The 25,269-nt window shown below is 40.1% G+C and overlaps 1 protein-coding gene across 1 annotated transcript in view; it reads left to right on the top strand.

Moving 5' to 3' along the window:
* The window catches only part of cdca2 (cell division cycle associated 2), a 40,342-nt gene that overhangs the window by 1,453 nt on the left and 13,620 nt on the right, over nucleotides 1-25,269 (top strand). Inside the window, exons 2-12 of the mRNA XM_061907079.1 lie at nucleotides 2,687-2,858; nucleotides 3,885-4,021; nucleotides 8,164-8,329; nucleotides 12,431-12,576; nucleotides 13,313-13,436; nucleotides 13,654-13,985; nucleotides 14,167-14,218; nucleotides 14,317-14,391; nucleotides 21,373-21,497; nucleotides 21,600-21,662; nucleotides 24,738-24,806. Of these exons, the coding sequence (XP_061763063.1) occupies nucleotides 2,687-2,858; nucleotides 3,885-4,021; nucleotides 8,164-8,329; nucleotides 12,431-12,576; nucleotides 13,313-13,436; nucleotides 13,654-13,985; nucleotides 14,167-14,218; nucleotides 14,317-14,391; nucleotides 21,373-21,497; nucleotides 21,600-21,662; nucleotides 24,738-24,806 (1,461 nt within the window). The remainder of the gene's footprint in view (nucleotides 1-2,686; nucleotides 2,859-3,884; nucleotides 4,022-8,163; nucleotides 8,330-12,430; nucleotides 12,577-13,312; nucleotides 13,437-13,653; nucleotides 13,986-14,166; nucleotides 14,219-14,316; nucleotides 14,392-21,372; nucleotides 21,498-21,599; nucleotides 21,663-24,737; nucleotides 24,807-25,269) is intronic.

Raw genomic sequence — 25,269 nt, 5'->3', positions numbered from 1 at the left:
TGTAATACAGTGGTGAACATGCCCTTTCCCAACTACTTTGGCACGTGTTGCAGCCATGAAATTCTAATTTAATCATTTGCAAAAAAAAAGTTTGAGTTTGAACATTAAAAATATTGTCTTTGTAGTGCATTCAACTGAATATGGGTTGAAAAGGATTTGCAAATAATTTTATTCCGTTTATATTTACATCTAACACAATTTCCCAACTCATATGGAAACAGGGTTTGTATCTCAATGTATCCTACTGCCTACTAAGCAAGTTGTCCTGAAGAATTTGGAGGTAATCCTCCTTTTTTTATTGTCCCATTTACTCTCTGCAAAGCACCAGTTCCATTGGCAGTAAAACAAGCCCAGATCATAATACTACCACCACCATGCTTGACGGTAGGAATGGTATTTCTGTGATTAAAGGCCTCACCTTTTCTCCTCCAAACATATTGCTGGGTATTGTGGCTAAACAGCTAGCTTCTTGTTCCATCTGACCTCACGTGGACAAAGATATGACATTCTGGAAGAACGTTCTGTGGTCAGATGAAACAAAAATTGAGCGGTTTGGCCACAATACCAAGCAATACAATCCCGGGCTCGGGTTCTTTCTGTGTGGAGTTTGCATGTTCTCCCCGTGACTGTGTGGGTTCCCTCCCACCTCCAAAGACATGCACCTGGAGATAGGTTGATTGGCAACACCAAATTGGCCCTAGTGCGTGAATGTCGTCTATCTGTGTTGGCCTTGCACTGAGGTAACGACTTGTCCAGGGTGAACCCCACCTTCCGGCTGAATAGGCTCCAGCACCCCCTTGCGACCCCAAAAAGGGAAAATCCCAGGAACACCATCCCTACCGTCAAGCATGGTGGTGGTAGTATTATGCTACAGGCCTGTTTTGCTCCCAATGGAGCTGGTGCTTTACAGAGAGTAAATGGGACAATGAAAAATGGAGGATTACCTCTGAGTTTTTCAGGACAACCTATAATTGTCAGCCCAGAGGTTGGGTCTTGGGGGCAGTTGGGTGTTCCAACAGGACAATGACCCCAAACACTCATAAATAGTGTTAAAGGAATGGCTAAATCAGGCTAGAATGAAGGTTTTAGAATGTCCTTCCCAAATTCCTGACTTAAACGTGTGGACAATGCTGAAGAAACAAGTCCATATCAGAAAACCAAACACATTTAGCTGAACTGCACCAATTTTGTCAAGAGGAGTGGTCAAAAAAATCAACTAAAAGCTTGTGGATGGCTACCAAAAGCGCCTTATTGGAGTGAAACTTGCCAAGGAACATGTAAGCAAATATTAATGTATACTTTTGACCCAGCAGATTTTCTCACATTTTCAGTAGACCAGGGGTCACCAACGTGGTGCCCGTAAGAACCAGATGAGTCGCCCGCTGGCCTGATCTAAAAATAACTCAAATAGCAGCACTTACCAGTGAGCTGCCTCTATTTTTTAAATTTTCTTTATTTACTAGCAAGCTGGTCTCACTCGTCATTTTTAATTCTAGGAGAGACAAAACTCAAATAGAATTTGAAGATCCAATAAAATATTTTAAAGATTTGGTCTTCACTTGTTTAAATAAATTCATTTATTTTTTTACTTTCCTTCTTATAACTTTCCGAAAGACAATTTTATAGAAAAAAACAAAACCTTAAAAATGATTTTAGGATTTTTAAACATATATACCTTTTTTACCTTTTAAATTCCTTCCTTTTCTCTCCTGTCAATTAAAATCAATGTTAAAGGATATATAAAATATTTTTTATTGTAAAGAATAATGAATACATGTTAATTTAATTCTTAATTTTAGCTTCTGTTTTTTCGACGAAGAATATTATTAAAATTCAAAAAAATTATTCTGGCAAATCTAGAAAATCTGTAGAATCAAATTTAAATCTTATTTCAAAGTCTTGAATTTCTTTTGAAAATTTTGTTGTGGAAAATCTAAAAGAAATAATGATTTGTCTTTGTTAGAAAAATAACTTTTTTATATATTCTAACAAAATGCAGATTGGGTTTTTACCTATTTAAAACATGTCATTAAAATTCTAAAATTAATCTTAATCAGGAAAAATTACTAATGATGTTCCATAAATTATTTTTTAATTTTTTTTCAAAAAGATTCGACTTAGTTTGTTTTTCTCTTCATTTTTTTTGGTTGAATTTTGAATTTTAAAGAGTCGAAATTGAAGATAAACTATGTTTTAAATTTATTTTAATTTTTTGTGTGTATTCTCCTCTTTTAAACCGTTCAATTAAGTGTTTTTTTCATCATTTATTCTCTACAAAAAACCTTCCGTAAAAGGAAAAAAAATGTGCGACGGAATGACAGACAAAAATACCAATTTTTTATATATATAAATTTATTTATTAAAGGTAAATTGAGCAAATTGGCTATTTCTGGCAATTTATTTAAGTGTGTATCAAACTGGTAGCCCTTCGCATTAATCAGTACCCAAGAAGTAGCTCTTGGTTTCAAAAAGGTTGGTGAGCCCTCCAGTAGACCCATAATAAATTCATAAAAGAACCACTCAAAAAAATAAGAGTCATAGAAATGATTACAAACTTAAGACAGCCATGACATTATGTTCTTCACAAGTGTATGTAAACTTTTGACCACGACTGTATATTCTGAGTTAATTATGTTAAGTGTTTATTATCCTGTGTTGACATTAACCCACTTTTTGCTTTACGAAGATGGCCACTGACCATATCAAGGAGACGGACCAGAAGGAGAAAATGTCCCAGCCTTCCCAGGATGACTCTGCTCCTGTTTCAAGGATTAGTCTAGCCCCTCTTAATTTTCTTACACCGTCGCAGTTTGGTATTTCTGTCCAAAGTTTCACCCCGACCTCATCAGAACACACAGGTGAGAATTGTGGCACTGTGGTATCTGTTTTTTTTTGTTCTTTTAAGACTCATGCAAGTTTGCAATCAATCAATGTTTACTTATATAGCCCTAAATCACTAGTGTCTCAAAGGGCTGCACAAACCACTAAGACATCCTTGGTAGGCCCACATAAGGGCAAGGAAAACTCACACCCAGTGGGACGTCGGTGACAATGATGACTATGAGAACCTTGGAGAGGAGGAAAGCAATGGATGTCGAGCGGGTCTAACATGATACTGTGAAAGTTCAATCCATAATGGATCCAACACAGTCGCGAGAGTCCAGTCCAAAGCGGATCCAACACAGCAGCGAGAGTCGCGTTCACAGCGGAGCCAGCAGGAAACCATCCCAAGCGGAGGCGGATCAGCAGCGCAGAGATGTCCCCAGCCAATACACAGGCGAGCAGTACATGGCCACCGGATCGGACCGGACCCCCTCCACAAGGGAGAGTGGGACATAGGAGAAAAAGAAAAGAAACGGCAGATCAACTGGTCGAAAAAGGGAGTCTATTTAAAGGCTAGAGTATACAAATGAGTTTTAAGGTGAGACTTAAATGCTTCTACTGAGGTGGCATCTCAAACTTTTACCGGGAGGGCATTCCAGAGTACTGGAGTAATGAAAACGCTCTATAGCCCGCAGACTTTTTTTGGGCTTTGGGAATCACTAATAAGCCGGAGTCTTTTGAACGCAGATTTCTTGCCGGGACATATGGTACAATACAATCGGCAAGATAGGATGGAGCTAGAGCGTGTAGTATTTTATACGTAAGTAGTAAAACCTTAAAGTCACATCTTAAGTGCACAGGAAGCCAGTACAGGTGTAATATGATCAAACTTTCTTGTTCTTGTCAAAAGTCTAGCAGCCGCATTTTGTACCAACTGTAATCTTTCAATGCTAGACATGGGGAGACCCGAAAATAATACGTTACAGTAATCGAGACGAGGCGTAACAAACGCATGGATAATGATCTCAGCGTTTGACCACTGTTTTTGCCTCCTCCACCAGAAAAGTCTCGTTTGGCACAAATGAAGGCAAGGAGAAGGTCCAACATTGGTCTAAGGGGCTCCCCAGGAAGCAATTCTCTCATCCGATTCATTGGCCAGCAGAAAATGAAGGATTCATCAAAACTTCGGACTCCACAGGTGAGAAGTAGTCACAGCAATTAAGTGTTCTGAAGACGTTCTAGTTTTGATTGATGCCATGAATTATATTTTAATAACATTCCACTCAGAAATCGACTGCCACAACAAAAACCCTTCTAATATTTGGAATGCATTTAAAAAAATATATATTAATTGATACACTAAATATCCAAATTGTTATCATCAGCTAACAACACCTCATTGAAATGCGTTACCAGTGTTTCCCCCAGAAAATGTGTTAGTTAAGGTGGTGTAGGCAAACGGGGAAGTGGGTGTAAGGAACAGTGTAATTTGACCAATCGCCACCATAACATCTCCATCTCATTGCTGCTGCCACAGCCGGGGGGGCAATGGACTACAGACTAGAGTGAAGTAGGCCGGCTTCGTCACATGAAACAATTTATATCTCTATATTTTTTCCGTAAAGTAAAAACAAAACAGTCCTAGTTACCTGAGTTACCAAGTATGTCGTTGTTTTGTCTTAGTAAAATTTGACTTACTAAGACAAAATAATGACCAAGTTAAATTAATGACTTACTGTAATAAGCGTTTGAAAAAAAGAGTTAAAAGTGGGGCCACATGCTGACATATCCTCAACTCATCATGCTTAATTTATTAATTTATTACAGCATTTGGGAAGCCTGTAGTTGATTTGTATTGTGTAAATGTTATGTTTTTATCAACATGTGATAGCAGGGACTCTGCCATTCAAAACTAGGCAGCTACATTACTAATGATTAATGTAACTATTGCTGAAAAAATAGTACATTAACGATAGGAGAGACTATTCAACCCTGAACACCATGGAGTTCATCTAGGCTTTATGATGCAGTTACATTATGATATAAACTATCAGAGACATAAACTCTTTATTTAACACAATGTCCATTTTGGCTGCTTCAACACAGAAAAAGGTAAAGTGAAATAACTTAGTTGTTAACTGTAGGTCAATAATGCTTGTCTTTCTCTCAGACAGACAGGGCTTTGCTGTCCATAACACACACACACGCAGCAAAATGAGCTAACGTTATGCTAAAAGCCAATTAGCCTTCACCTCGAGGACTGCGAGCGAGCTGAGCTGCCCCTTATATTTCTAGAACATCAACGGGCTCATAGTGATGTTACTAGTACTTGACTGGGAAGTGTTTATTATAATTTGGGGAGAGTCCGCTGCATTATGCTCACCTGTTAAACAACTATCTGTTCACTCCACTGTCTATCCTTTCTGCCTGTGCTGTGAGTATTGACTGCATGCGCTCTGAATACGCACTGCTGATTGGCTGTTACCGCTCTGTGTGTAACCAATCAGATAGTTTTGTGGGTGGGACAATGCTGAGTGCTGCAGAGACATACTGACAGAGGCAGAACTAAGCGGAGCAGCTTGTTAAGACTTTATTTAGGCGGTGGCTCTTTGTTGTTAAAGGCCTACTGAAAGCCACTACTAGCGACCACGCAGTCTGATAGTTTATATATCAATGATGAAATATTAACATTGCAACACATGCCAATACGGCCTTTTTAGTTAACTAAATTGCAATTTTAAATTTCCTGCGGAGTTTCTTGGTGAAAACGTTGCAGAATGATGACATCACCGGTTGTAGCGAACATATTAGGCCTGCACAACTTACGGCTAAAAGTCGTCTCTTTTCATCGCATAATTACACAGTAATTTGGACATCTGTGTTGCTGAATCTTTTGCAATTTGTTCAATTAATAATGGAGATTATAAAGAATATTGCTGTTTGTGGAAAGCGGTGGATTGCAGCTGCCTTTAGCTCCGAAACACAGCCGGTGTTTCTTTGTTTGTTGTGAAGCTTTAACACAGAGCGGTCAAGCGAACATGGTTCTCTACGTCAACCAGCAAGTTTTTGGATGGGGAAAATTGTGATATTAAGCTCAAAAAGGCAGCTGTGATCTTGGCTCCTCGGCTTCTCTCAGAGACACTGGCGTTCACCGCAGCCCTCCGGCTTTCAGTATGACTTTACAATCTCACTAAAACACTATTAAAACAATAAGCAGATAAGGGATCTTCCAGAATTATCCTAGTAAATGTGTCTAATTACATCTGAAACGCTCCCACTGCTGCCACCTGGAGCAGTCGCCTTTTTTTTTTTTTTGTGCTATACTCTAACTTTCCTCATCCACAAATCTTTCATCCTCGCTCTAATTGATGGAGAAATCGTCGCTTTCTCGGTCCGAATAGCTCTTGCTGCTGGTGGCCATGATTATAAACAATGTTCAGATGTGAGGAGCCCTACAACCCGTGACGTCACGCGCACCTCGTCTGCTACTTCCGGTACAGGCAAGGCTTTTATTAGCGAGCAAAAGTTGCAAACTTTATCGTGGATGTTCTCTACTAAATCCTTTCAGCAAAAATATGGCAATATCGCGAAATGAACAAGTATGACAAAAAACCTTAGGGTACCTTAAAGGCCTACTGAAAGCCACTACTACCAACCACGCAGTCTGATAGTTTATATATCAATGATGAAATAATAACATTGCAACACATGCCAATACGGCCTTTTTAGTTTACTAAATTACAATTTTAAATTTCCCGGGAGTTTCGTCTTGAAAACGTCGTGTAATGATGACGTGTACGCAAGACGTCACGGGTTTTTAGGACGTATGAGCGCTGCGCACACACACAGCTAAAAGTCGTCTGCTTTAATGGCCTAATTACAGTTTTTTGGACATCTGTGTTGCTGAATCTTTTGCAATTTGTTCAATTAATTATGGGGGGCTTCACGGTGGAAGAGGGGTTAGTGCGTCTGCCTCACAATACGAAGGTCCTGCAGTCCTGGGTTCAATTCCAGGCTCGGGATCTTTCTGTGTGGAGTTTGCATGTTCTCCCCGTGAATGCGTGGGTTCCCTCCGGGTACTCCGGCTTCCTCCCACCTCCCAAGACATGCACCTGGGGATAGGTTGATTGGCAACACTAAAATTGGCCCCAGTCTGTGAATGTGAGTGTGAATGTTGTCTATCTGTGTTGGCCCTGCGATGAGGTGGCGACTTGTCCAGGGTGTACCCCGCCTTCCGTCCGATTGTAGCTGAGATAGGCGCTAGCGCCCCCCGTGACCCCAAAAGGGAATAAGCGGTAGAAAATGGATGGGATGGATATTGGAGAAGTCACAGTAGAAAGATGGAGTTGGGAAGCTTTAGCCTTTAGCCACACAAACACACGGTGATTCCTTGTTTAAAATTCCTGGAGGTGAAACTTTACTATGGATCAGAGCGCGGTCAAGCGAACATGGATCCCAACCATTTGTCAACCGGCAGGTTTTCGGTGAGAAAATTGTGGTAAAAAGTCGCTTCTTACCGGAGAAAAGCTGAGCTTGTGCCGTCCATAGCTGCCGTCGACTCCCCTGAGACATTGGCGTCAAGACGCCCGTGGAGACACCCTTCCGACTATCAGGTGCTATTAAACTCACTAAAACACTAGCAACACAATAGAAAGATAAGGGACTTCCCAGAATTCCATCCATCCATCCATCCATTTTCTACCGCTTATTCCCTTTCGGGGTTATCCTAGTAAATGTCTCTAAAAACATCGGAATCTGTCCTAATTTTTTTTATAGTCCGTCACTATCAATATCCTCAAACACAAATCTTTCATCCTCGCTCAAATTAATGGGGAAATTGTCGTTTTCTCGGTCCGAATAGCACTTTTTGTTGGAGGCTCCCATTAAAAACAATGTGAATATGTGACGTCATCGTCTGCGACTTCCAGTAGAGGCGGGGCTTTTCTCCAGTTGCGAACTTTATCGTGGATGTTCTCTACTAAATCCTTTCAGCAAAAATATGGCAATATATCGAAATGATCAAGTATGACACATAGAATGGACCTGCTATCCCCGTTTAAATAAGAAAGTCTCATTTCAGTAGGCCTTTAAGGCGGCCACCTCAGCAACAAAGCGCTGTGGGAAGCCCTGCGCTACGCACGAGAAGCCGTAAGAGCACGGATTATACTATGTAAAATACATTGAAAAGTTGGCGTCGTTCAGGTATCTGTGTAAATGCTGCAAACAGCCCATTTAAAGAGTTACGCTTGCTTCGAAGTCAGAGCATTAATTTTACCTGGATGATTTATTTGACCTGCTTCATTCGAGTCAAATTGTATTTTATGCCATCTGAACTCCCAGCATGTAGGAGGCAGCCCCTACCTCCCCCGGATAGCATCCACCCTGAAGCAGAAAATGGCTTCCTTCCAGAATCTGTTGAATTTGGAGGAGCGTGAAACCTGTGATCCGATGCCAAGGCAGAATGACAGCACTGGAGGATGCGTCATGACAAGAGATAATCTGTCTGGTGAGTCTGCAACGTTGCTACAAGATTAAAAGTTTTAACAGGGGTCCTTCAGTAGAAGTTCTTAATGTCTTGAACCTCGCACAAAAACAGATCAACAACGCAAGACTAACTCTGAAACCATCTTATTTTGTACGACAAACATGTATTTTTAAGTGCAAATAATTGTGCAGGAACACTTGCGGTTTCAAGCGAATATTAAAAAGAAAAACTTTTAGTTGATGTCTTTAAATTGACATCCACATAAAAAGTGTAAAACAATAATCTCCAGTTTGGCGTTTTTTTTACTTTTACACTAAGGAAGGCAGTGTCCTCTGCAGTGGTCATTGTTATATCAGTATGGAAATGTTGTTTCTCAGAGATGTAAACTAAGAATATCAGGGTTTCCTCTAGACCAGTGGTTCTCAAATAGGGGTACTTGAAGGTCTGCCAAGGGGTACGTGAGATTTTTAAAAACTATTCTAATTATCGCAGCAATTCAAAAATCCTTTATTAATATATTTACTGAATAATACGTCAACAAAATATGAATATAAGTTCATTAACTGTGAAAAGAAATGCAACAATGCAATATTCAGTGTTGACAGCTTGATTTTTTTTGTGGACATGTTCCAGAAATATTGATGTTAAAAATTTATTTTTTTGTGAAGAAATGTTTAGAATTAAGTTGATGAATCCAGATGGATCTCTATTACAATCCCCAAAGAGGGCACTTTAAGTTGATGATTACTTCTATGTGTAGAAATCTTTATTTATAATTTAATCACTTGTTTATTTTTCAACAAGTTTTTACTTATTTGTATATCTTTTTCCCCCAAATAGTTCAAGAAAGACCACTACAAATGAGCGATGTTTTGCGCTGTTATACAATTTAATAAATCAGAAACTGATGACATAGTGCTGTATTTTACTTCATCTCTTTTTTTCAACCAAAAATGTTTTGTTCTGATTAAGGGGTACTTGAATTAAAAAAAATGTTCACAGGGGGTACATCACTGAAAAAATGTTGAGAACCACTGCCCTAGGCCTAGACTGCTAAGATACTTGTTAGGCGTGGTTAACATATCGCCATTGTGTATTTTTAAGAATTTGTTATGATGATAGGCATTGTCTTTTAAAAAAGCTAAAAAATAAATAAAAATAAAAAGTATACATACATTTAAAAACAAATCTGGTATTGTTAATTTTTATTAACATACCGTATTTTCTGCTTTATAAGGCGCGCCTTCAATGAATGGCCTATTATAAAACTGTGTTCATATATAAGGCGCACCGCACTTTAAGGCGCATAGAATAGACGCAAAAGTAGAGGCTGGGGTTACGTTATGCATCCTTTAGATGGAGTTGAGCTAAAGGAAATGTCAACAAAACAGTCAGATAGGTCAGTCAAACTTTATTAATCAGCATCATCATCATTTATTTTTATTCCTTTCATGAAAATGCATATATACAAGCCACGTACAATTGACACTTTCATTGGTTTTTTTTTGTTTCTTATACATTTCCATGATCAGAAAGGAGCAGATGGAAGACGAATAATCTTATATTTTTCTGCCCCCTTTGTAACACAAATTATTTTGGATGACTTTATAACTGTTCCTTCCACCAACACCCGAACTCCAACATACTTTTAATTTTCCTTTCAGCATTTTCACAATGACACGTCCAATCTAAATCTAAATTCAGTTTGGTATATTATGTTTAATAGATTACAAACCAGCGTTCTGACAACTCCGTTCACTCAGAAAATGGATAAACAGCTGTTTTGTCATTTTCCCCAAAGTAAAGTCAGTGACGTGGTATTTTGTTTATCTTTGACCGATAGCAAGGTATAACATGTTGTGCAACAATTACAATAAACATGTAAAAAACAGTCTGATACTGTTACGGTAAATCAATCAATCAATCAATCAATGTTTATTTATATAGCCCCAAATCACAAATGTCTCAAAGGACTGCACAAACCATTACGACTACAACATCCTCAGAAGAACCCACAAAAGGGCAAGGAAAACTCACACCCAGTGGGCAGGGAGAATTCACATCCAGTGGGACGCCAGTGACAATGCTGACTATGAGAAACCTTGGAGAGGACCTCAGATGTGGGCAACCCCCACCCTCTAGGGGACCGAAAGCAATGGATGTCGAGCGGGTCTAACATGATACTGTGAAAGTTCAATCCATAGTGGCTCCAACACAGCCGCGAGAGTTCAGTTCAAAGCGGATCCAAGACAGCAGCGAGAGTTCCGTCCACAGGAAACCATCCCAAGCGGAGGCGGATCAGCAGCGTAGAGATGTCCCTAACCGATACACAGGCGAGCGGTCCATCCTGGGTCCCGACGAGCGGTCCAACCTGGGTCTCGACTCTGGACAGCCAGTACTTCATCCATGGTCATCGGACCGGACCACCTCCACAAGGGAGGGGGGGCACATAGGAGAAAAAAAGAAAAGAAGCGGCAGATCAACTGGTCTAAAAAGGAGGTCTATTTAAAGGCTAGAGTATACAAATGAGTTTTAAGGTGAGACTTAAATGCTTCTACTGAGGTAGCATCTCAAACTGTTACCGGGAGGGCATTCCAGAGTACTGGAGCCCGAACGGAAAACGCTCTATAGCCCGCAGACTTTTTTTGGGCTCTAGGAAAAAGTATTACATTTGTTAGAAATTCCTAAAATGGTCTTAAATTTAGTACTCAATGGTCTTAAATTGTCGGGCCAGTTTTTTTTTTTTTTTTTTACGGGGCACGTCTTTGAGTAAAAGTTACGGCACGTCTTTGAGTAAAAGTGAGTGATTTCAGCTCACTCATTTTTTCTTTGTATCTCTGAGAGATACAAAGAAAAAATGAGTGAGCTGAAAAAAATAGAGGCAGAAATCGTGAATGAGAACAGCCAGCTGAAGCTCAGCTGAGGCTCATTTGAGTGTGTGTTCAGTGTTTTGTTGTTGGTGTTATAATACTGTTATGCACTATTATTGCACTATTATTGACCAAATGTAATTTATTTTTACCCTCACCTCGGTTATGTTTTTACTGGCGTTGGTGTTGGTTTGTTTGTTTTGGATGTCAAAGTTTTTGGATCTCTCGAGATAACATTGCTGTTTGTTTTTAAATCTTTACATGGACTGGCACCTCAATATATCTCGGACCTCATCCAAATTTACATTCCTGCGCGGGCTCTGAGGTCCGAGAGCCAGTTCCAGCTCGTGGTGCCCAAGACCAGACTTAAGACCAGGGGAGACAGGGCCTTCTCTGTGGTCGGCCCTAAGCTCTGGAACACTCTGCCCCTCCATGTTCAAACTGCTTCCACAGTGGAGTGTTTTAAGTCTCGTCTTAAGACCCACTTTTATTCTTTGGCTTTTAACACTACGTGAGTTGTGTGGTCCTCTGTTGTCCTCTGTGTTTTTTATACACTTTGATTTCTATTTTACTGTTTTAATTTATTTTACCCTTTAAAATAGTTTTTAATCATATTTGTTTTTATATTGTTTTTATTGGTTTTATATTTATTTATTTTTTGTTTTTATTCAGTCATTGGTGGAGCATAATATATATATATATATATATATATATATATATATATATATATATATATATATATATATATATATATATACTTTTTTTATTTTATTTATTTATTTTTTTAAATTGTTTTTAACATGGCTGTGCAGCACTTTGGAAACGTTATTGTTGTTTAAATGTGCTATATAAATAAAGTGGATTGGATTGATTTGATAAGCTGTTTGGCAGAGTGGTGCTTATCAGTTTGTTTATTAATAAACATACAAAAAGTAAACTTGACTGATTGTCATTGAGGTTGTAGTATAGTGGGGATCCCCAACCATCGCTTATATTGGTAGATTTTTTATTATTTTTTTCGGTCTTAAATTTCATTCAAGGTGGCATTAAAAAGGCCTTAAAAAGTCTTAAATTTGACTCGCTGAAACCTGCAGATAACCTGACCTCTCTCTTTGCTACCAATAGATTAGAAAAGAAAAATGTTGACCATTACCCTCTCATTCTGCTCTTTTACTCTTTTAAAAGGTTTAAGCCAAACACAAAGAAATGTTCTAACGTGCGTTTTTTTGATTGGCGCTTTCTGTTATCTCAGACGTGAACACCCGGGAAGAAAGAAAAGAGAACCACACTCCAGTAATGTCACCTACGCCCGGCAAGCGGCGGCGTGTGGGCCCCCTGGAAGGCTGTCAAGTGAAGATTGCAGAAGAACATGCGCCATACCGCTACTTGAACTTGGAGGTACCTGTACTATCTCTCTGACCATAGACTCTCTTGGCCTGTACTATCTCTCTGACCATAGACTCTCTTGGCCTGTACTATCTCTCTGACCATAGACTATCTTGCCGGCTCTGTATCTCTTGGCCATTAAAGGCCTACTGAAATAAGATTTTCTTATTTAAATGGAGATAGCAGGTCCATTCTATGTGTCATACATGATCTTTTCGCGATATTGCCATATTTTTGTTGAAAGGATTTAGTAGAGAACATCGTCGATAAAGTTCGCAGCTTTTGGTCGCTATTAAAAAAGACTTGCCTTTACCCGAAGTAGCAGACGATGTGCGCGTGACGTCACAGGTTGTAAGGCTCCTCACATTGTTTATAATCATAGCCTCCAGCAGCAAGAGCGATTCGGATCCCAAGAATTGACATTTAATCGAATCGTGGGACACCCAAAGATTCACAGCCCTGATATATATATATATATATATATATATATATATATATATATATATATATATATATATATATATATATATATAAAAGACACTAATGATTTAGGGCTATTTAAGTAAACATTGATTGATTGATATATATATATATATATAAAAACTGGATTAAACCTCTTTTGAGCCACACTGGATTATTTTTAGCTAGCGGTATTTTAATGTATGCGACCCTCGGTGGAAAAAGTGTGCACACCCATGTGTTGTTTAAAGACATCTCAACTCCTAAAAGTCACGTATTCTCTCAACAGGATAATGTTGTTGAACTTGGAATCCCTGGTGGTCGCTGTGACCCTACTTCAGATTCAACAGATGAGTCCTCCTCTGCTTTCCAAATCTCATCCCTCCCGCCACTACTGGAGATGAAGCCAGCAGGTAAAACACCAACTCCCCTGCTAGTCGTGCACCAGTCACTTGTGTTTTATCCGACTTCAAACATGCCTCGGAGGCTGCATCCAGGCAGAATGCTACGTGAAAATCAGGCCCCTTGAATTGTTTTTCTTTTCCTTATTAAGTAATTGTGCAACCCTAAAAGATCACATGATGTGTTTCATGCCACTGAGTGTTTTATTCAATTTTTTTGGCTGTACAGGACAGGATGATTCCTCTGGGACCCCTGCTGCAAAGAAGATTAAGAGGCGAGTGCATTTTGGAGGTGCTCTTTCTCCTGAGCTTTTTGATCGACACCTGCCTCCCAGCACCCCGTTGCACAAAGGAGGCACACCAGTTCGAGGCCCCACACCAGGTGGGGTCTTAAAGCTGTGCTCTGTGTTAAAAACACCTCAGAGGAATGAGTGTCACACCCCAGTAGACCAACCAGACCTCAGCAGTCCCATTGGGTTCGGTGCCTCCCCGGTTCTTGCAATGCCTCGCAAATGCAGAATGTCCTATACAGAAGAAGATGGAGCGAACGAGAACGAAAAGGTATGATACCTGCCATTTATTCAGATTAAAACATAATATGATAATGGTGAGACAGTAAAAGTGCAAATGTCACACAATATAGTGGGTTCATTATGACAAGAAGATTTATTATAGGCATACATTGCCCTTGGTGCAATTTGGTCCATATTATTCATATTGTGTCTTTTATTTCTGCTTCTAGATCATTTTTCCTTTCATAAAAGACAGTGACTCTGCAGAAATTAGCGATGCAGGTTGGTTATTGCATTGGAGTGAGACCCATTGCTCACAGTGTGCAGTCAAATGCTATAAATGCATAACTTGATTTTTTTTTTTTTTTTTTCCCTCACAGAATTTTTTTGTAAGACCCAGCTGAATTTAAATAATGCATTCCATGAGGAACTTCTTTCTACAGTGGAGGCGACAGGTGAAGTCTCTTTCGTTTACTGGTCAATCAACTTTCAGTTACGTGTAACGCCTTGACATATATTTGAAAAGACAACCTGAAATAGCACATTACTGGTATTCAGACTTTGCTGTGACATTAAATATGGGTACCAAATTTGGTATTACTTTAGTAACTAGGGGTGTGGGGAAAAATCTATTCGAATTTGAATCGCGATTCTCACGTTGTGCGATTCAGAATCGATTTTCTCTTCTTTTTTTTTATCCATCCATCCATCCATCATCTTCCGCTTATCCGAGGTCGGGTCGCGGGGGCAACAGCCTAAGCAGGGAAACCCAGACTTCCCTCTCTCCAGCCACTTCGTCCAGCTCTTCCCGGGGGATCCCGAGGCGTTCCCAGGCCAGCCGGGAGACATAGTCTTCCCAACGTGTCCTGGGTCTTCCCCGTGGCCTCCTACCGGTTGGACGTGCCCTAAACACCTCCCTAGGGAGGCGTTCGGGTGGCATCCTGACCAGATGCCCAAACCACCTCATCTGGCTCCTCTCGATGTGAAGGAGCAGCGGCTTTACTTTGAGTTCCTCCCGGATGGCAGAGCTTCTCACCCTATCTCCAAGGGAGAGCCCCGCCACACGGCGGAGGAAACTCATTTCGGCCGCTTGTACCCGTGATCTTATCCTTTCGGTCATGACCCAAAGCTCATGACCATAGGTGAGGATGGGAACGTAGATCGTCCGGTAAATTGAGAGCTTTGCCTTCCGGCTCAGCTCCTTCTTCACCACAACGGATCGGTACAACGTCCGCATTACTGAAGACGCCGCACCGATCCGCCTGTCGATCTCACGATCCACTCTTCCCTCACTCGTGAACAAGACTCCTAGGTACTTGAACTCCTCCACTTGGGGCAGGGTCTCCTCCCCAACCCGGAGATGGCACTCTACCCTTTTCAGGGCGAGAACCATGGACTCGGACTTGGAGGTGCTGATTCTCATTCCGGTCGCTTCACACTCGGCTGCGAACCGATCCAGCGAGAGCTGAAGATCCCGGTCAGATGAAGCCATCAGGACCACATCATCTGCAAAAAGCAGAGACCTAATCCTGCGGTTACCAAACCGGAACCCCTCAACGCCTTGACTGCGCCTAGAAATTCTGTCCATAAAAGTTATAAACAGAATCGGTGACAAAGGACAGCCTTGGCGGAGTCCAACCCTCACTGAAAATGTGTTCGACTTACTGCCGGCAATGCGGACCAAGCTCTGACACTGATCATACAGGGAGCGGACCGCCACAATCAGACAGTCCGATACCCCATACTCTCTGAGCACTCCCCACAGGACTTCCCGAGGGACACGGTCGAATGCCTTCTCCAAGTCCACAAAGCACATGTAGACTGGTTGGGCAAACTCCCATGCACCCTCAAGAACCCTGCCGAGAGTATAGAGCAGGTCCACAGTTCCACGACCAGGACGAAAACCACACCGTTCCTCCTGAATCCGAGATTCGACTATCCGACGTAGCCTCCTCTCCAGTACACCTGAATAAACCTTACCTTTTTTAATGTTAATCAATCCAACAAAACAATACACAGCAATACCATAACAATGCAATCCAATTCCAAAACCGAACCTGACCCAGCAACACTCAGAACTGCAATAAACAGAGCAATTGAGAGGAGACACAAACACCACACAGAACAAACCAAAAGTAGTGAAACAAAAATGAATATCAACTACAGTATCAATATTAGTTATAATTTCAGCATAGCAGTGATTAAAAATCCCTCATTGACATTATCATTAGACATTTATAAAAATAATAACAATAGTGTCACAGTTGCTTACATTTGCATCGCATCTCATAAGCTTGACAACACACTGTGTCCAATGTTTTCACAAAGATAAAATAAGTCATATTTTTGGTTCTTTTAACAGTTAAAACAAATTTACATTATTGCAATCAGTTGATAAAACATTGTCCTTTACAATTATAAAAGCTTTTTACAAAAATATACTACTCTGCTAGCATGTCAGCAGACTGGGGTAGATCCTGCTGAAATCCTATGTATTGAATGAATAGAGAATCCTTTTAAATCGGGAAAAAAATCGTTTTTGAATCAAGAATCGTGTTGAATTGGAAAAAAAAATCGATTTTGAATCGAATCGTGACCCCAAGAATCGATATTGAATCGAATCGTGGGACACCCAAAGATTCGCAGCCCTAATAGTTACCGACCAACGTTCGTCAAATCAAGCTGTGTCATATTTTGATACCTTTTTTTTGTACTCGATGTCCCAACTGGCTGCACTCTCAAGCAGTTGGCCGGAAAACAAGCAGTTAAGCCCTCAGAGCGGACTATGCCTTTTTAGTAATATTACTATTTTCCATGCCAAAAAACAAGAAGGCGGTTCTCGACAGTACATTTAAGTACCAGTAGAGTGGAAAAACAAGTTGACTTTATATTAGAGATCTCCGATAATGGCTTTTTTGCCGATATCCGATACCGGAAGTTACAAGCGGTTTTGTCTGTTTTTCTTCCCAAGAGCAGTTTTGTCTGTGTTTTATTCCTAGGGGGCTCTAGAGCACAATTTTAAGTATTGGGGTTTTGTTTTGTTATTAGATCACAATTTTCTTCAGTCCTGATGTGTGTGTCCAGTTTGGTGAGTTTTGAAGCATTTTAAGGGGGTCAAATTACAGCTCAAAAAGGCAAAAATGAAAGTTTTTAGAAAACTTATTTTCTTGAAGGGGTGTTTGCCAACTTCCTGTTTATTTTTGCTGAAGGATGTCATTTTATGAAATGTAGGTCTAAGTCAGACCTGCGTAGAGGTTTTTGTTTCATGTCTCTACGACATTCCTAACGGAAGTTACAAGCAGTTTTGTCTGTTTTTCCCCTAGGGGGCGCTAGAGCACAATTTTAAGTATTGGGGTTTGGTTTTGTTATTAGATAGCAATTTTCTTCAGTCCTGATGTGTGTGTCCAGTTTGGTGAGTTTTGAAGCATTTTAAGGGGGTCAAATTACAGCTCTAAAAGGCAAAAATGAAAGTTTTTAGAAAACTTATTTTCTTGAAGGGGTGTTTGCCAACTTCCTGTTTATTTTTGCTGAAGGATGTCATTTTATGAAATGTAGGTCTAAGTCAGACCTGCGTAGAGGTTTTTGTTTCATGTCTCTACGACATTCCTAACGGAAGTTACAAGCAGTTTTGTCTGTTTTTCCCCTAGGGGGCGCTAGAGCACAATTTTAAGTATTGGGGTTTGGTTTTGTTATTAGATAGCAATTTTCTTCAGTCCTGATGTGTGTGTCCAGTTTGGTGAGTTTTGAAGCATTTTAAGGGGGTCAAATTACAGCTCTAAAAGGCAAAAATGAAAGTTTTTAGAAAACTTATTTTCTTGAAGGGGTGTTTGCCAACTTCCTGTTTATTTTTGCTGAAGGATGTCATTTTATGAAATTTAGGTCAAAGTCAGACCTACATAGAGGTTTTTGTTTCATGTCTCTATGACATTCCCAACAGAAGTTACAAGCAGTTTTGTCGTTTTTTCCCCTAGGGGGTGCTAGAGCGGAATTCTGAGTTTTAGGGTTTGTTTTTTTATTAGATGGCAATTTTCTTCAGTCCTGATGTGTGTCCAGTTTGGTGAGTTTTGAAGCATTTTAAGGGGGTCAAATTACAGCTCAAAAAGGCAAAAATGAAAGTTTTTAGAATTTTTTTTTCTTGAAGGGGTGTTTGCCAACTTCCTGTTTATTTTTGCTGAAGAATGTCATTTTATGAAATGTAGGTCTAAGTCAGACCTACATAGAGGTTTTTGTTTCATGTCTCTATGACATTCCTAACGGAAGTTACAAGCAGTTTGGTCTGTTTTTCCCCTAGGGGCGCTAGAGCACAATTTTAAGTATTGGGGTTTGGTTTTGTTATTAGATCACAATTTTCTTCAGTCCTGATGTGTGTGTCCAGTTTGGTGAGTTTTGAAGCATTTTAAGGGGGTCAAATTACAGCTCAAAAAGGCAAAAATGAAAGTTTTTAGAATTTTTTTTTCTTGAAGGGGTGTTTGCCAACTTCCTGTTTATTTTTGCTGAAGAATGTCATTTTATGAAATGTAGGTCTAAGTCAGACCTACATAGAGGTTTTTGTTTCATGTCTCTATGACATTCCTAACGGAAGTTACAAACAGTTTGGTCTGTTTTTCCCCTAGGGGGTGCTAGAGCGGAATTTTGAGTTTTAGGGTTTGGTTTTTTATTAGATGGCAATTTTCTTCAGTCCTGATGTGTGTGTCCAGTTTGGTGAGTTTTGAAGCATTTTAAGGGGGTCAAATTACAGCTCAAAAAGGCAAAAATGAAAGTTTTTAGAAAACTTTTTTCTTGAAGGGGTGTTTGCCAACTTCCTGTTTATTTTTGCTGAAGGATGTCATTTTATGAAATTTAGGTCAAAGTCAGACCTACATAGAGGTTTTTGTTTCATGTCTCTACGACATTCCTAACAGAAGTTACAAGCAGTTTTGTCGTTTTTCCCCTAGGAGGTGCTAGAGCGGAATTCTGAGTTTTAGGGTTTGTTTTTTTATTAGATGGCAATTTTCTTCAGTCCTGATGTGTGTCCAGTTTGGTGAGTTTTGAAGCATTTTAAGGGGGTCAAATTACAGCTCAAAAAGGCAAAAATTTAAGTTTTTAGAAAACTTTTTTCTTGAAGGGGTGTTCGCCAACTTCCTGTTAATTTAAGTATTGGGGTTTGGTTTTTTATTAGATAGCAATTTTCTTCAGTCCTCATGTGTGTGTCCAGTCTGGTGAGTTTTGAAGCATTTTAAGGGGGTCAAATTACAGCTCAAAAGGGCAAAAATGAAAGTTTTTAGAAAACTTTTTTCTTGAAGGGGTGTTTGCCAACTTCCTGTTTATTTTTGCTGAAGGATGTCATTTTATGAAATGTAGGTCTAAGTCAGACCTACATAGAGGTTTTTGTTTCATGTCTCTACGACATTCTAACGGAAGTTACAAGCAGTTTTGTCGGTTTTTCCCCTAGGGGGTGCTAGAGCGGAATTCTGAGTTTTAGGGTTTGGTTTTTTATTAGATGGCAATTTTCTTCAGTCCTCATGTGTGTGTCCAGTTTGGTGAGTTTTGAAGCATTTTAAGGGGGTCAAATTACAGCTCAAAAAGGCAAAAATTTAAGTTTTTAGAAAACTTTTTTTCTTGAAGGGGTGTTTGCCAACTTCCTGTTTATTTTTGCTGAAGGATCTCATTTTATGAAATGTAGGTCTAAGTCAGACCTACATAGAGGTTTTTGTTTCATGTCTCTACGACATTCCTAACGGAAGTTACAAGCAGTTTTGTCTGTTTTTCCCCTAGGGGGTGTTAGAGCGGAATTCTGAGTTTTAGGGTTTGGATTTTTATTAGATGGCAATTTTCTTCAGTCCGGATGTGTGTGTCCAGTTTGGTGAGTTTTGAAGCATTTTAAGGGGGTCAAATTACAGCTCAAAAAGGCAAAAATGAAAGTTTTTATATATTTTTTTTCTTGAAGGGGTGTTTGCCAACTTCCTGTTTATTTTTGCTGAAGGATGTCATTTTATGAAATGTAGGTCTAAGTCAGACCTACATAGAGGTTTTTGTTTCATGTCTCTACGACATTCCCAACAGAAGTTACAAGCAGTTTGGTCTGTTTTTCCCCTAGGGGGTGCTAGAGCGGAATTTTGAGTTTTAGGGTTTGGTTTTTTATTAGATGGCAATTTTCTTCAGTCCTGATGTGTGTGTCCAGTTTGGTGAGTTTTGAAGCATTTTAAGGGGGTCAAATTACAGCTCAAAAAGGCAAAAATGAAAGTTTTTAGAAAACTTTTTTCTTGAAGGGGTGTTTGCTAACTTCCTGTTTATTTTTGCTGAAGGATGTCATTTTATGAAATGTAGGTCTAAGTCAGACCTACATAGAGGTTTTTGTTTCATGTCTCTATGACAGGGGTAGGGAACCAATGGCTCTAGAGCCAGATACGGCTCTTTTGATGACTGCATCTGGCTCTCAGATAAGTCTTAGCTGACATTGCTTAACAGGATAACTAATGAATAATTCCGCAGGTAATCAGTTTCAAAAATAACGTTCAAAATATAAAACATTCTCATGCATTTTAATCCAACCATCCGGTTTCTACGGCACCTGTTCAAGAAGTCGCATTAATGGTACGAAGTATTTTATTTATTGTTGGTTAGCTTCAGAATAACAGTGCTATTCAAAAGAATAAGAGACTTATTATACTCTTAAAAATATTGGTCCTACTTAAAAATGCACGCATTTAGTTGTTTTCAGTCTTAGAAAAAATATTATATGGCTCTCACGGAAATACTTTTTTAAATATTTGGCTTGTATGGCTCTCTCAGGCAAAAAGGTTCCCGACCCCTGCTCTATGACATTCCTAACGGAAGTTACAAGTTTTCCCCTAGGGGGTGCTAGAGCACAATTTTGAGTTTTGGGGTTTGTTTTTTTATTAGATGACAATTTTCGCCAGTCCTGATCCGTGTGTAAAATTTGGTGAGCATGTTAAGGGGGTCAAATTACAGCTCAAAGAGGCGGCGGTATAATAATAATAAAACCTTTAGAAATACAACAGGGTCCTCTGTCCCAAAGGGACATTCGGTCCCTAATAAAACACAGCACAAAGATTTCCGGCAGACACAAACACGCTTAGAACTGATTTATTCGTCAACACTTTAACGATATGTAAAACACATTTTCCCTTTCTTATAGTCAAATGTTTGAACAAAATAAATAGTGCAAACTAATAATAATCCACCCACCCCCAACACTGCAGTCCTCCACTTTCCTAAACCTAATGTTGTGAAATAGAAATTAGAGCTGAAGGACTACCACACTATGAAAAGTGTGATTTTCTGCACTGATGAAGCCAGCATTAAACATTTCGGCTGCAACTCTCAGTAATGGAAACAAGGCTTCTTTATTTTGCACATAACCATTCTGCAGTGGAGCGTGGTTGTATTTATTGGTGCATAGAAGTCATCTTAAAAACTTTGTTCCTCCCCTCTAGAATCGGGCACTAATCCAAGCACTCACGTGAATGTCCTCCTGAATGAAACGGTGTCCTTGCCAGAAGAAGCACCGCCCGTGGCCGTCTCAGAAGCTCCATCTAGATTAAGGAACCGTACGAAAAAGGTATGCTCATGTGGAAAGTGTTTTGAGTTGTATTTTTCTTACTGAGATAGATTATGGCCAATTTACGGATTAGCACAAATCTTTCCGTTTCTCCAACTGCAGGAGGTGGCCAAGCACAAATCCATCGGTGAACTTCGAGCAAGCCCCAGGAGTCGGAAAAGAAAGGTAGTATGCCTGCCAAAGGCTTTCACATTCATCTTACTTGTAGAAAGTGCCATCCTGCAGTTGTGTAGGTTTTTTTTTGTAATTAGTCGGGGGTCATAGACTTTTCTGTCTGATCAATTGGTTAAATTAGGAATGTCAAGGTAATATTAAATCAGAGTGCACGTACAATTAGTAGTGTTAAGTGGGCTGGAACCAGTAAATCATGGCAGAATTACCAAGAGTCCATATTTTTTCTCTGTTTTAGTACCAAGAAGTACATGAAGAAAATTGTTATACTTATTAACTGTACTTTTACAAAACATGTCATGAACAACCTCAGATTTCCTCAGACAAGTTTGTGCAATTTGCTTATTGACATGTGTGCACTACAGCTGATGTCAGGGAACATCTCAGTGACGGTCAATGTCTCATTAAAGGGGAACATTATCACAATTTCAAAAGGGTTAAAAACAATAAAAATCAGTTCCCAGTGGCAAGTTGTATTTCTTGAATTTTTTTTCAAAATTTTACCGGTCTCCGAATATCCCTAAAAAAAGCTTTAAAGTGCTTGATTTTCGCTATTTGCGATTTCCCTGTGACGTCATACAGTGCTGCCAATGTAAACAAACAATGGCGAATACCACAGCAAGATATAGCGACATAAGCTCGGATTCAGACTCTGATTTCAGCGGCTTAAGCGATTCAACAGATTACGCATGTATTGAAACGGATGGTTGGAGTATGAAAGTATTGAAGAAGAAACTGAAGCTATAGAGCGAATAGCTACTGACGCTATTCATAGCCATAGCATGGCCGAATAGCTGCGTTAGCATCGTCGGTAAAATGTGCGGACCAAACGATCAGGACTTTCGCATCTTGTGACACTGGAGCAACTTAAATCCATCGATTGGTAAGTGTTTTTTTCGCATTAAATGTGGGTGGAAGGAAACGTAATATAGTTGCAAATGCATCTACGGGTTATCCATACATCTCTGTGCCATGTCTGCTTTAGCACCGCCGGTAAATAGCATGTTAGCATCGATTAGTGCAGCATGTTAGCATCGATTAGCTCGCAGTCAACATCAACAAAACTCACCTTTGTGATTTCTGTGACTTTATCGTTGCAAATGCATCTGCAGGTGATCCATACATCTCTGTGCCATGTCTGCTTTAGCACCGCCGGTAAATATTATGTTAGCGTCGATTAGCGTAGCATGTTAGCATCGATTAGCTGACAGTCACGCCGCGACCAAATATGTCTGATTAGCACATAAGTCAACATCAACAAAACTCACCTTTGTGATTTCGTTGACTCTATCGTTACAAATGCATCTGCAGGTTATCCATACATCTCTGTGCCATGTCTGTCTTAGCATCGCCGGTCAAATGTGGAGACACTCTGGCACATTCAATGGGGTTCTGGCGGCAGATTTATTGCCACTTTGGCATCTTCGGGGCAGTGGTGCAACTTGAATCCCTCCCTGTTAGTGTTGTTACACCCTCCGACAACACACCGTCGAGGCATGATGTCTCCAAGGTTCCAAAAAATAGTCGAAAAAACGGAAAATAACTGAGCTGAGACCCAATGTTTACAATGGGTTGAAAATGAAAATGGCGGCTGTGTTACCTCGGCGACGTCACATTCTGACGTCATCGCCTCCAGAGCGATAAACAGAAAGGCGTTTAATTCGCCAAAATTCACCCATTTAGAGTTCGGAAATCGGTTAAAAAAATATATGGTCTTTTTTCTGCACCATCAAGGTATATATTGACGCTTACATAGGTCTGGTGATAATGTTCCCCTTTAACTCCACAAATAAGTAGTGTCGGTGCGCTCATCAGTTACAATTGGTTTGATAGATATTACTTTATGGCCACCAAACATTGTTCCAAGAGCCCGGATCAGGGGTAGAACACTGTTTTATTTTCCTCACAAGGTGCGAGTGTTCTGGCAGCACGGTGGTAGAGGAGTTAGTGCGTCTGCCTCACAATACGAAGGTCCTGAGTAGTCCTGGGTTCAATCCCGGGCTCGGGATCTTCCTGTGTGGAGTTTGCATGTTCTCCCCGTGACTGCGTGGGTTCCCTCCGGGTACTCCGGCTTCCTCCCACCTCCAAAGACATGCACCTGGGGATAGGTTGATTGGCAACACTAAATGGGCCCTAGTGTGTGAATGTGAGTGGGAATGTTGTCTATCTGTGTTGGCCCTGTGATGAGGTGGCGACTTGTCCAGGGTGTACCACGCCTTCCGCCCGATTGTAGCTGAGATAGGCAGCAGCGCCCCCCCGCGACATCAAAGGGATTAAGCGGTAGAAAATGGATGGATGGATGGGTGCGCGTGTTCTGCTTTCCAGCAAAAAAATTTCTCTGTCCGTGTCTCACTCTTTCTGTATTATATATAGACAATATATTGCAGCAACCACTGAATTGAATTATATTATTGTATTATATATTGTATATATATATATATTGTATATGTATAGGGGTGGGGACCTAATAAGTTTACTTCTTCCCGCTCCCTTTTGAGCCAATCTTGACATCTACAAAAGATTAGGCACATGTAATGTTTTCAATGTAGGTGTAAAAATAATGTATCTATATATTTCTTTTGTATTTTATGTCATTTTCTTGTTTTGTTTGCATGGCTCAAAATAAACCCATTCATTCATTCATTCATTCTCTCGCTCCCACTCCATGTCCAACCACGTGTCTCATCCCAGCGACAGGTGATCAGATAACAAGGCCCACCTGGGCCATCCACTCACCTGTCGCTGTCTTCGAGGCCGGTCCTTGCACACCCCGTTCCACGGCAGGCCCGCAAGCCACGCTCCTTTGTTCCAAAATCCTCTTAGCCACAGTATTCCTCAGCAGACTGATGTTGGCAAAAGCTTTCTCTTCTTCGCTCATTTTTTAAAATTTTTTTAACACTCACTGTCAGTTTTCGGCTTTTGATGCGAAAAAAAAGTTTGCCTTCACTTTAATACATTTGATACCTTTCAGTTAAACCCATTAAATGCAAATACAGCCGCTTCTCTATGTATACATTTTATGATTGTTCAAAATATAATATCATGTATGTCAACATTTTCTTCATCTAGTTGCCTGAAGAGAGCAAACCTGTCAAGAGGTTGACACGTTCTGCCACCCAACCATCTGAGAAGTTTAAGGTGAGTTAACTGACTAATGTTTCAAATCATTTTTTTCTGAAAAGTCAATTCACCTTCGTCTCCTGTCATCTATGCCGCTATAGTTGCAATGAAAATGTCCTTTACAAGCTTCATAAATGAACGTATTGTTCGAGGCACATTTATCAGTCCTGGCTCACTTTTATTAAGTCTTCAGCTCGGGCTGGGCGATATATGGAATATACTCGATATATCACAGGTTTGTTTCTGTCAATCAATCAATCAATCAATCAATGTTTATTTATATAGCCCCAAATCACAAATGTCTCAAAGGACTGCACAAATCATTACGACTACGACATCCTCGGAAGAACCCACAAAAGGGCAAGGAAAACTCACACCCAGTGGGCAGGGAGAATTCACATCCAGTGGGACGCCAGTGACAATGCAGACTATGAGAAACCTTGGAGAGGACCTCAGATGTGGGCAACCCCCCCCCTCTAGG

Source organism: Nerophis ophidion, linkage group LG07 (assembly GCF_033978795.1).
Source record: "Nerophis ophidion isolate RoL-2023_Sa linkage group LG07, RoL_Noph_v1.0, whole genome shotgun sequence".
In the NCBI taxonomy this organism is placed as follows: domain Eukaryota; kingdom Metazoa; phylum Chordata; class Actinopteri; order Syngnathiformes; family Syngnathidae; genus Nerophis; species Nerophis ophidion.
Note: the sequence above shows the minus strand (reverse complement) of the source record. Positions and strands in the feature narration are given on the sequence as shown.